Here is a 12,887-nt window from a genome sequence, read left to right as displayed (position 1 = left end):
AAAGCCTGAAGGGCTGTTTTTGTTTTGTTTTTTTTATTTTTCCCCCCAAAAAGTCCTTTTTGCTGATCTTGGAAAGCTGGTAAAATGACAAATATGTGGATTTTAATACAACAGTAGCTGTGAAAATATCAACATTTATACCACAACACCTAGATAACACCAACAATGTTTACTGTTTGTTTGTTTTTAATGTACTTAATGCTTTGTACTATCCCATGCATACTGTTGTACTTGGTTACTATTTTATGATAGATTCACAGCTACTGTATAAAACAATATGATCTACGGTAAACTCTAAATTTTCATATTTTCCTAGGTGTTAAAATGGGCTCAAGGAGAACTATTTCAGGCTACTGGAATTTTCAATTCCACACAGCTAGAGTCTTTTCTGACTAATCAATTGACTCTTGGATTCAGAATGAATTTTCACTTCCACGTGAAATGTTATATGGAAAGGAAATTAAAGATATGCTGATGCACAGAACTGACACGATCCAACTTTCTATGACTGTTCTAGCAATACAGGCACTTGTCTGTCTTCCTACAATGCAAGTCTACAATGCAAATAGATCTTCAGCATTGACTCAGTTGTATGTGGTATGCATATTAAAATATAGGAATGTATCTTGAAATAAGTAATTAACATTTGGACTATAAAAGAAAATGTAGCATTTTTCTTTTATTATCAAACAACCCAAGAGAAATTTAGAAAAATGTGACTTTCTTTTTTGTGATACTTTTGTGATAATGAGATAATTAATAGGAATTAAACAATAACTCCTTGTCTGACACTTGCTAAAACAAAACGCACATCTTCACCTCTGAATTATTCTTTTTTTTGTAACACTGTACCCAAAAAAAACCAGCTTGGAGCAACAGGGTCAGTGCAGTTGAGCTTGGTGGTCTTCAACTAGCTAAAAATTAGGTGCTGCTGAAGAATAAGCTCACACAGTATGCTGGATGAGGGCTGTACCCCATTGCCTGCAGAATGCTTGGTTTCAGCTTTGCTGCAAAGCCATCCATTGTCTATTTCATACTTTATTCAAAGCCATTCATTCAATATTTTCTACTCTGTTCCTTCTGTACCAATGACTGTGCCTTATATGTCATATTGAAGTTGATTTCCATTATATTACGGTGTTGGTTAGCCCGACTGATCCTGCAAAACTTGTAACTCTTGATACAGTAAAGACTGTTAGTACTCATTCTCCAGGAAATTCCTTGAGTTAACTGCAGCACAAATCACAGAGAGGAATGGAAACTTTCTAGCTGACTTTTTTTGCAACGGAAAAAAAGTCACGCCCAGATCTTCAGTGTTTCTTACCAGTGTTGTAAAAAAGTAGTGATAGTATTCAGTCATCATTCCCATGGAGAGAATCTGTGGAAAGAGATTAAAAGTAGAGTATATTTTACACTGGACACTTTCAGTATACTAAAAAGCATGGTAACCCATGCACCTGGAATGATACCAGGTGAAATTCTTTAGTTTGCAGTTTAGAAATGCTAATAGGAATTTTATTTACAGACAGTTTATAGTAGTGGGGCCAGATGCAAACCTCTAGAGGGATGTGGTTTTCCTTCAGCCCCTGTCCAAAAACTGCTGAAAATGCTTACATGAGGCCACCCCCACAGTGTGTTATGGGATGCTCTGCAGTTCCAGTCTGGCATCACCTACGCTTATTGCCACATCCATGCACACTGCTACTGTGATTCAAACATATTGCCCTCTTTGAGACTGTGTGAAGTGGAGGAAAAGCTGTGAGGTAGAAAACCAGTGGAAAATTCATCATCGCAACAGAAATACAGGGAAAGGTTGAATGTTATTCAGTCTGGATCACAGTAAAGTAAGCGTATGCTATTAATAGTATTTTAGAACGCTTTGGCAGTGTCTGGATAGTTACTTGAAAGACAGGGGAAAATGATCTGATCTGACTTGCCAAAATTTTTTCATAGTAAAAGCCTGTTTGATTGTGTGTGGAAATACCTCATATAAAGAAAGGGAAGAACCTAAACTTTCCAAGCTGCAGAAGATAATAAAAACAGCTCAGTGTTAATCACAAACAACCAACCCATTTCCAGACACTAAAAATCAAGCCAGAAGGCAAGCATTTTACTGAAACACTCCATTGAATTTACATGTCAAAATTGCCTTTTTTATTTCTTATTTTATTAAGCCTCTTGTATGGCTTTTCTTAGAGTTGTTTTATTACCTGGGAAAGTCAGCAGACTAGCAACCCTGGAGACAGATGTTCCTTCCCTTTTTATGTACATAAAATTATATATGGTGATATCACTGAATACCTTTGCATGCTGTGTTTCCCAGCTGATTTGTAGAATCAGAGAATGGCTTAGGTTGAAAGGGTCCTCAAAGAATACTGAGCTCCAGCCCCTTGCTGTTGGCAGAGACATGGCTGGACTGAATTCTGCTCCCTGAACCAGCTCTGCTTCTGTAACTGTGGTTTCTGCTACTGAAGGAGGTGCCAGGCAGGACTCATGTAATATGGGTTTCTTTTTAGTTGAAAGTGTACTGAAATAATCCAAGGTTTTTATATGAGACATAGAGCAACTTCTAGGTAATAATGATTCTAATGTGGCTTGAACACAGGTATTACTCTGGATGTCTAGATTTACTTGGTCCTGACTCACAGTTGGTTTATGGTGCTACATAATTATGACAGTAAGATTATACCAACAAATGCAGAGGACGTTTACAAATACCCAGATTTAAATTGTCTGTTCATTAAAGTTTTAATTCTTAGCTTGATATATAAAGTCTGATATTGCATTTCTGTAATAGAAGGTATATACTCAAATCTTCCCGTATAGAAAAAGTAAGACGATAGAGGATCAGGACAACGCTAAGCTATCACATCTTTAAACACAACTTCCACTAGAAAAATATATTAGCTTGAATGATTACCAAGTGTATAGCCAGGTGTTTGGGAAGAATTACTCAGTTCGTGCAGCTGCAGATACACAGCTCCTGGGTATACAGTTTGTTAATCCAGGGTAGCCAAATTATTATATTTTCTTCACACATCCAAAGGCCCGAGAGACAGGTGTGTTTGCCTCCTCAACACATTTTAGATTAAAACTTTTTTTTTTTTTTTATATTGATTCCCAAATAAAGCACTATAAACTGAGGTGGCAGAGCACGCACATGGCTGTGAATAATAATGATTTCAAAAGTCATACTACAGAACTACATCTGACAACAAAGCAGAACCCCTGACAAACAAGGACAATTACAAGTAAAAAATGGGATTTGATCAACAGTGTTACCTGTCGTGCATGACACACAGGTTCACAATGGATGTGTTCAAGAGCCATGTGGATGTGACACTGAGAGACATGGTTAGTGAGTGTGGTTGGGATGAGTGACAATTGGACTAGGTGATCTTAGTAGTCGTTTCCAACTTTAATGATTCTATAATGGCCAGCAGTGGAAGACTGCCCTGGATTTGGCAATGGCCTGGCTTCAAGGGTGCCATGAGAGAGGCTTCCTGAAGTTCTTCCAAGGAAAGCTCAACTGATGTGGCACTTTTATAATTTCTCTATTAGCAATGACTCAATTAAGATGTGAAGCTACAGATAGCTGGAAGAGATTGTGTGGCACACACACAGTAATAACTTTTTCTTTTTAAGGAATAACTGTTGATGCTTGATCTGTCTCAGGTTGGGCCCTGATCTGTTGCTGAGCTCTCTTACTTAGCACTGATCGTAAGAACAAACTGCACTGATTGCCCCTCCCCACCCCCCGACACTCATTAGCAATGATAATTAATTAACAAGTACATAGCCCTTAGACTTTGTTGTGATTTGTGAATTAGATTTGTAGATTGACCTAAATAAGGTGCTTTTTATTCACGGTTATGAGAGACTTTGCAATAATAACTTATGTATTTCTCTTTTAGGGTAACATAATGGCTAAGTATAATTCCCAGTGAATGGACAGATTTGATGACCATACTGAGAGTTCACTCTGATGGATGGTATTAGGAAAACAGGAAATGAAGGCAAGTATAAGAAACAGCAGGAGGGATGTTAGGTACCATGCTGAGGACCCCAAAGCATCACCTTAATGATTTGAAAGCACCTATTAGAGTAATTAGAAGAGTTGCACTTGCGTGCTCTCAGCAGCAAGGACTCATTTTCTGCTGTCTGGCTGCAACACAGCAGCAACAGATATGGGGACAGCAGTTTCCAGGAACTACCTGAGGCAGACAATAAGAAAAGTATGATGGGAGCAAAGATCCCTTTCAGGATGACACATCTCCGAAGAACCTGGCAAAGCAGCTGCACAGGCTCTTCCCACTGAGCCTCCCCAGTACAGAAAATGAGCAGAACAGCCCAGAAGAGGGACAGGAAATCAGTAAGTTTTGTTTATACATATATAGCTGCCCATAAGAAATTAGAAAGAGATTTGATTGCATTCTCCTATTTAAATAATTTGCATGCAATTACATAAATAATTATGCATATATTTAAATAGTCTTATTTAAATAATAGCAGCTATTACTTACTGTGGAATTCAGATGAATGTAAACTAGCAAAACCATGATAAAATGCTCTGTATTCTTCTTGCAGGTCTCCTTCCCACAGAACCCTATATAAAATCTGTTCTTCAGCCAACCCCATATATAACCAGATATAGGTTATGGTAGGAAATATAATAAACTCCCATCTCCAGTTATCCATTTCAAATCAAAGTTTTGCGCTTGTGTTTAGTAAACCTGTACTTTTAGCTGTGGTTTATGAAATGTAATGTGAATTTGAACTAGTATCAATGGTCAAAGTATATAAGTGGACAGAGACTGGATCAAAAATATTGTCTGTAGTTTGGATGAGACCAGGCTATCTTTGAGCATTGCTCAAAGATAGAACAAAGGGCAATGGGTGCAAAGTGGAACACAAAAAGTTCCATTTGAACGTGGGGAAAAAATTATTTTTGTGAGGGTGAGAGAGCACTGGAACAGGCTGCCCAGAGGAGTGGTAGATATCTCCTTCTGGAGATATTCAAGACCCACCTGCATGCTTTCCTGTATAAGCTTCTGTAGGGAAACTGCTTTAGCAGGGCATTGATGTTAGACTTGATAGTCTACAGAGTCCCATTCCAACTCCTACAATTCTATGATTCCATGATCTCTTATGTATGTAAATCGATTTGGATTCCTTGTTCTTGGCTTGCATTGTATCTCAGCCCTAACTTGATTATTCATCTTGTTAAAAAAAAAAAGCCAGCATAATTATTTCCTCATTTAGAGCTGGTCTTAGTCTTGGAGGCAGGCTGGAATCAGACTGATGGTGAAGTGTATTAGTAGGAACTGCATCAAATACTTTACTCATTTTCACTTTGCATTTTTCTCACTCATGCTGTTATTCAATTTCATGAATATGAAATGAATGTGTTTCATTATCCAATTAATTAGCACCACCACTGTTTCTAGGATCAGTAATATATGCCATAATGAATAAAAGAGCCTGTGCCTCATGGCTTCATAATTGCTCAGCATAAAAGGCTTATATTGTCCTTGCAGTGCTTCCCTGGACTTAGTGTGGGTAGCTTTAAACTGGACATGACAACTCACTAGAAACCTTCCGTGCAACCTGTGTCCCACTCAGTCACAGCAGTGGTACAGCTCAAAATGGTATAAAGTTTCTTAAACATAAGCATGAGCCCCATCAGGATTTCTCAGGAAAGCACAGCTGTTGTGCAAGAGAGAGGAGAACCAGTGAGAGGAGATTGCTTCTCACCCTGTGGCATAGGGGCATCTGGGAGGATTTGCTGCAGGTGTTCCTCTAGCAGCAGTGAGAACACAGCTTATGTTGCCTTTCTGCAGGAGATTGCCATTTTCACCCTTCCTGCCTGTCTACTGGAAGGATCACATTCAAGAACTGGAGTTTTATGTTCTCTATATTATCAAATTTATCACTATACTTAGAATGCATTCTACAGAGACATTTTTTATACTCCTGTATGAACCAAATTAGTTATTTTGCTCTTTGTCACATGGTGAAAACATACATGGAAGTCTTTATAAAATTATTTATGAGCGTCCTAAGCCTGATCAAATGTGCTTTACATTTCATGAAATTATTTCTAACTGTGGAGGAAGAAGTAGATAATTTTAGGCTAGTAGCAATGTAATTTATGAGAGACGAGTTTGCCTAGCAGGAATATCTATGCCAAGCATTGATGTATTAGAAGACTAAATTGAAATTTAACACTAACAACTTAACCTCTTGAACTGAGTTCCTCATATAAAAAGGCAAAATCAAAAAAAATATAGTAAATGCAGTAGTAAGTAGTAAGAACATTTTGGAAGATATGCACATAAAGCAGATTACTATTTGTAAAAGCTTGATTTAACTGACTTGTGCAGTTACTTCCTAGTCTAGACAGGAACTAAATCTCTGTCCATGAAATATTTCAGCTAAGTGTTGCAAACACCATGTTTCTTCCTAAGAAAGTGATTCTAAATTCCTCTTGTAAAGAACTCAATTCTGTTGATTTCAGACATTTTTGGAGGGTGCCCTATTACCTCACTCTCTCTCAGGGGCTTTGGGGTCTTGGAAAGGCAAGACATGCTAGGCATCACTGGAACAGGGTCAGGGTAAGGCAGGCACTGCTGAAGTTTACCAAGTTGGTTCCTACAGATCCTATGCTGGGACTTTGGAGAACACAGTTTTGCCCTTAGAAACCTCAACTGCACTTAGCTCTTGTTTTCAGCACCTGATTGGAACTAGATGATCTTTAAGGTTTCTTCAAACCCAAGCCATCCTATGATTCCATACTAGGTTTTGCTGCTTGTCAGAGAATTTGTTTAGTCTTCATGAATTTCAAAGCTCCATCAGAAAACTTTTCAAGTAAATCATGAGAGTCCAGATCAGCTGCAACTTCTTGCATCATCTCATTTGAAAATTGCAGGTGTAACGTCTGAGCTCAAGTAATTTCAGATACCCTATTTCAAATAGTGGCCTGTGGGTCATTTTGGTCAGCTGGTTTGGATAGTCATCTGACTGCATGGTACCAGCAAACAGAGCCATGAAACTCCTTTAGGCATCATGCACCAGTCACGTGATTACCATTGCTTATGAGGGAATATGGAGAGAAAAATCACAGCAACTACTGGAAAAAGCAACAATTAATAATCACAATTTCTGCTTACTCCTTCCAGATGCCAATGATGGAAGAACCAGATCTCATTAAGCTGGCTGGGGATTGTGAAAGTCTGGGCTCTCTGTAACACGTCAGAGAGAAGTGAAAAAGCAGGAGCTGAGGGAATAGATTATTCAGAGGCATGTAGGCTTTGTATTTTGTTTAAATTAGGTTATTGATTTTCCTATTATTTTGCACAGCGAAGAAGTGTGGTTCAATGGCATTTTATTTGAAGCTGTAAATGAGCAAAAGATTGTCCCATTTAAGAGAAGGAATCTGTCTTTTTTGCTCGTTTCTAAACAAATGCTCTAAGGAGGCAAGCAAAGAGGTCACCTCCTCATGTTCCACACCTGGTAACATATCAAGTGTTACCATGCTCCATATCCATGCTCCCAAACACAGCTCCATACACTTGACACATTCAGGGCATCATTTCCAATGCACTGATCCTTCAGTCCCAGAAAGAGCTTCTGGATTTTCCTTGCCCCCCCTTCCCAGCAGACAAGCCATGCCTCAGCCAGTGCCCAGCGCTGTTGTAACCAACCCTTGCTCGGAGGGACTTTGGTGCTGAGGCAAGGCTTGGAGGCGGTGAGGGATGCTGACTGCCTGGAGAGAGGGTGTCCAAAAGAGGTAGAGTTGATGCTGATACAGAGGAGAGATTCTCTGTACTTGAAGAAGGGAGATAAAGACCTTTCTACAAAGATCTGGGAGGAACCCAGGCAGACTTGGTCAGCGAGCAGGATACAAGGAACCAAGCATAAGAAATAGGGGGCACATGCTTGTAAGACTGTGCTGCAATTTTAATCTGTGAAATACCTTTCCCACTCCAACCTACTGCACATTTCCATCTCCTTTATTTATCTTCTTATGTGTGGGCTACTGAGTTTTGACTATGTTGCTGTAAATGCAGTAGTTAGACAAGAGATTCTCTTTTGGGGCCTGCTTTAGGTGACCCTTGGCACTGATTTCTACCCTATCAGAAATCTTACAGAATTTAACGATGGTATGTTTTTTGTTTGTTTGTTTTTGTTTGTTTTTTTTTGTTACTAACATTAAATAATTTTCTCAAAATAATTTTAATACTATTCAATATCTTGTTCTCATTCAGTGAAAAATTATATGCAGCTTTCCGTGTGCAGTGATGAGAACATAAATCATGGTAATGCAGGTGGCTCACCTACAATCAGACGAGCCACACACATTCAAAGCCCTGCACACCTCCACATTTCACAGCTGCTTTTGACAGTGAGAAACTTCAGCATCTGAGTTACAGCTACCAGCAGCTAAATACAGCTACAGAAGCGTTTCCTACAAAAGCTATTTTCCTTTTATTTCTAGCCTGTATTTATGATGCCTCTGTTCACACAGCTCTGACTCCCAGGTATATCTCTCTTAATTTTCTTGTTTTCTTCCACATCACCATTCACCATCCCTCTCTGAGCTCTATAGGCACTGGAAAGCATTATCTGTATCTGCAGCATATCTATTGTCTTCCCTGATCCATTTCCCACAAAAATCGTTCTTCCACTTTGCCCTGTCTTAGTGCATCTTTTAGCTCTTCTTCTTCTTCTTTTGACATGAAGGTTATTTTATTTTATATTTTTTTACACTCAGCCTGGCGCATTTGAAGTTCTGTGCCTCCTGCAGTGTGCCAAACATCTGCACTATATTCTTGCAGAGCTTTGAAAATTCATGCTGTTAGTTTAACCCTTCTCACACGAATCACATTTTGGAGCACCTTGTCCCTGCTGTCAGGTTGAAATGCTTTTTGGATAGTCCTCTGCCAAGCAGGGTGAGGGCACAATAGCTCTCCTTCCCACCCTTCCCCATATATTGCTTGTTGCAGGTGCACAGCAGTTCTTTCCCCATGTTCCCAACACCACACCTGCATCTAAGGCTATAATAAACATATAGCTTGCACCAAGAAAACCCTAAGATATAGTACAGGTCCACTTTTCTGATAGCAATAAAGCCAGCCCTCTCAGCTCATGGGAGCTTGTGTACCCCAGCTCATTTAGGACACCATCCAGCAAGTTGGTATTAACAGGACCAGGGCTGTCCTGTGTGGACAAGATGGCTTCAGGCTCCACTGTCTATTACATCCAGTATATTGATACCTACTTTGATATAGAATGCTGCTCTACATTAAATATTCCAGCAAAACATAGCAGATTGGAAGCATTAGAATTTAACCTTTACAGGACAGCCCATCTTTATGTCTTTAGACCAGTGGAAGCTTTCTTGATGATCTCTTGGAATCAACATTTCCCACTAAACTGACTGGCAGTAATAACAACACAAACTAACCAAAAAATCCAAGGAAAACATTGTTCCCAATGTGCTGCTTGCTTGAGATTATTGAATGTAGGTCACTGACTTGTAGGAGCCAGTGCTTTAGACTTTGATTGTCTAGAAATGTATAGCAAGTGACAACAGCAAATTCTAATTTGCACCACTCTTTGTGTGCTGCTGGTAATGTCCCAGCCCATTATCATCAGGCCTTGTGGCATCTGTCCTTGCCTTGTGTGACTGTCCAGTTCTCACATGTAGGTCAGGACCATGTCAACCCTTGAACAATAGCCTCTCTTCCTGTTTAAATTACAGTTTCTTTCTCTGATAATGTCTCCATTCCGTCTTCTTGCTGTCCCAGAGTTTAAAATGCAATGAGATAAAGCCAGCAGACCACATTTTGCTTTGTTACAGGATATGAATGCACAGATATGGTATTTTCTGCAATAGATTAATGTCCCATTGTTACTACATTCAGAACTGAACTTGATGGGCAGCCTCTGTGGAGGCAATAGCTCAATGAGAGCCACTCTCTAAGTGCTGCAAAATGGGACTCCTTCTTTTTTTGCAAGAGAAGGCATATAAAGGGTATCTATTAAATTAAAACAAGCTAAAATAGATGCAGCAGTCTTCCTAGTTAAGCAGAACCTGAATTCTTAAAGAGAAATTTATATTTCCTTCTGATGGATATTTATTAACTTATTTTCAGACATCACAGTATCATAAAATCATGAGTTGGAAGGGACCCTTAAAGGTCATGCTGTCCAACTCCCCTTCAATGAACAGGACATCTACATCAATATTGCTGCTCGTTCTTCTGGCTCTGTGAAGTCCTGAAATCTTGTTGAGTGCTGAAATTGCTGCAAGTTCTGTAGTGCCTTCTGTCCCTTGTACTAATTATTAAGGTTGACAGCTTTCAGGATGCAAATTTAACCCATGCATTTTCACCCCATTCTGCTTACCTGCTTAAGGATTTCTGCTGCAGTTTCATGTGAGCAATCAAATATTACGTAGAACTCCTTGCCTTTCTTCATCTCCTTGAGTAAAGGCCGGGCATCTTTATTCCCAGACGGCAATTGGCGGATTTTGATTTTAATGTTGTATCTAGAAGGGGCTTTGATGAGCTCTTGCAGACGAATTAGACCTGAAAAATGATACACAGTTCTTCAAACAATCTTTTTAGTGCAGTGAGTGTTTATTGTCACTTGGAAAGTGTCTTTTATCAGTCCTAACATTTCACATTTCTAAGCTGCTATCTTCATATTTGCCAATTTCTTGATTGATACAGCTTTTCTTTTTCACTATTATACTTGGCTTCACGTCTGAATACTCTGAAATATGTTTTGAATTTGTTGACTATAGTATATGTTTGCACTGATGCAATACGGATACTGTATATTGCAAAAAAAGCAGTAGCTAGCAGCAATTAGTATCTCAGTATTAAAGAATAAGAACATAGATTTAAGAAAATCCCCTTACTAACTTTCCTACCTAATAGTAAGCATACGTAGATGAGGAGAAATGGTGGAACGAAACCATTCAATGTTCAGCATCTCCACTGTTGCTCACTTAGAAGCAATGGTTAGCTTGGGTGGCACTTAGAAATGATTGTTCTTGATAGGCACCCATATGTCTTTCATTGTCCTCATTTCAGCATGTATTGCAATACCCCAGAGAGGGGAACTTTAATTTTTTTTATCATCAATTTAGAGACAAAAAGCTCAAGGGCATAGTAAAATTAAATGACTTATTTAAGTTCACTCAGCAATTCTGAGATCTTAGAAAGTATTGAAATATTTTGAGATCCAGTTCTATGTCTGTAAACACAAGAACATGATTCCTAGTGCTGTTCTTCAGCTGATACAAATCTACAGGGCTTATTTGAAGTCAGTGAAGCTTAACCAGTTGAAGATTTGCCCAAGTATTTAAACACAGTGCAACTCTACTAGCTAATTCAGCACTCCTATGCAATTTGTATTGCCTCCAAAAACAAAGTAAGATAGTTAAGAGTTCTTTGAGGTGTGTGATTACAGTCTCCTTCTCATTACCCATGAACTTAATTTTCCAACCAAAAACTTGTGATCTCCTGCTGTGTGAAAGTAAAAGGCTGTCTTAACAATATGTAGAGAGGGGGAAACAAGCAAGGAGCTCTTCTTAAATAAAAACCAATCTAATGATGGATATGAAAAAACTCATTGCTCTCCTGCTGGGAGTTATATGTTTATCTTGTACATCAATATCCATGGTTCACTGATCCAATGGCACATAGAAGGCAAAACAAAACATCTCTGTTTCTTCTGATGTTAGCAAGTTGCTACATATTGCTGTGTTGGCTGTTGGCTTCCGCTATTGGCATTCACTCAATTTTCTGGCAATGTTTTTTTGAAAAAATAATCTTTCCTTCTGCCTGCAGTGCTGGGTTTGTTCTTTCAGGTCTTCGAGTATCAACAATCAATACAGAATATTAAGTATTATGAGTATTCAAATGTAAATTACTGCGCACATTGTGAGATTAGAGCCTGGCTGGAAGCCAGCCTGTGTAAATATGAAACAATTTGAACTCATTATTATGGGGATGGAGTGCATCCTTCCAACACTGACTAACAAGTAGGAGTTTATGTAATCTGTCTGTAAAGCTATAACTTGGTTGTATAACACATTCAAGTATTCAACTGTTGACTCAGCCACTATATCGAACAGTGACTCTAACAGGATAGAATTAGTTTCGGGATAAGGGGAATCCAGCATGTAAGGAATCTCTGCACCCTCAGACTGAGTGTTGTTATATATCTTTGCAGAATCAGAAATTACTTAACTACCAGTGCATTTGAACTACAAGGGCAGAAAAAAAGGATATTAAACTATCTGTTTCAGCCACATAGGAGTTCTGCTTCTCATCAATCAATCATCAGTGTTCTCCTCTTCCTCTTCCTCCTGCTCAACAAATGCAAACCCTTGGATGTTATGCTACCAATATTTTATTTGGAACATATCTTGAGTGCTGAGTACATAGTCTGACTCCCAGGGTCAGAGATGAAGGTTTGGGAAAGCACAGTTTCCTACAGCTGTCATTTCCTCTTGCTTATTGAGACCAAACATTCAGTCTACAATAGTCCGGAGGCCTCAGTGACTCCCTCTGAGGTCTGAAAAAGGAAGTAGCAGCTAGTATGGCAAGGAGTCATAAGTAACATTATCCTAAGCATTTGTTTACTCTCTACAAAGTAAATGATGTGACTTAAACCGTTTTGCAGGTCTGCACTAGAGCAGGAACTTCAGTACAGAAAATGTTGTAGAGTATAGCCAGGTGAAGCCGCAGTAGCTGAATGCGAACTTCAAAGAGGCCAAAGAGAGTCCCATTGAGAAAAAAAGCACAATTCGGGCCATTAAACCAAAGCTGTAGGGATGGGAACCAGACCTTCAGCGCTAATTTTCTTGGCCT

General features: G+C 39.0%; 1 protein-coding gene across 6 annotated transcripts in view; it reads right to left on the bottom strand.

Moving 5' to 3' along the window:
• GRIK1 (glutamate ionotropic receptor kainate type subunit 1) overlaps positions 1-12,887 on the bottom strand; it is a 155,474-nt gene that overhangs the window by 51,950 nt on the left and 90,637 nt on the right. For all 6 annotated transcript variants that reach the window (XR_008204378.1, XM_052674065.1, XM_052674061.1 and 3 more), the window contains exons 4-5: positions 10,411-10,592; positions 1,325-1,378 (exon numbers count right to left, since the gene is read on the bottom strand). Coding sequence is in view for 5 of the 6 variants with exons in the window: in XM_052674065.1 (XP_052530025.1) it covers positions 1,325-1,378; positions 10,411-10,592 (236 nt within the window). In the remaining variant the exon portion in view is untranslated. The remainder of the gene's footprint in view (positions 1-1,324; positions 1,379-10,410; positions 10,593-12,887) is intronic.

The sequence above is a fragment of the Tympanuchus pallidicinctus genome, unplaced genomic scaffold (genome assembly GCF_026119805.1).
Source record: "Tympanuchus pallidicinctus isolate F22 unplaced genomic scaffold, pur_lepc_1.0 scaffold14, whole genome shotgun sequence".
Lineage (NCBI taxonomy): Eukaryota > Metazoa > Chordata > Aves > Galliformes > Phasianidae > Tympanuchus > Tympanuchus pallidicinctus.
Note: the sequence above shows the minus strand (reverse complement) of the source record. Positions and strands in the feature narration are given on the sequence as shown.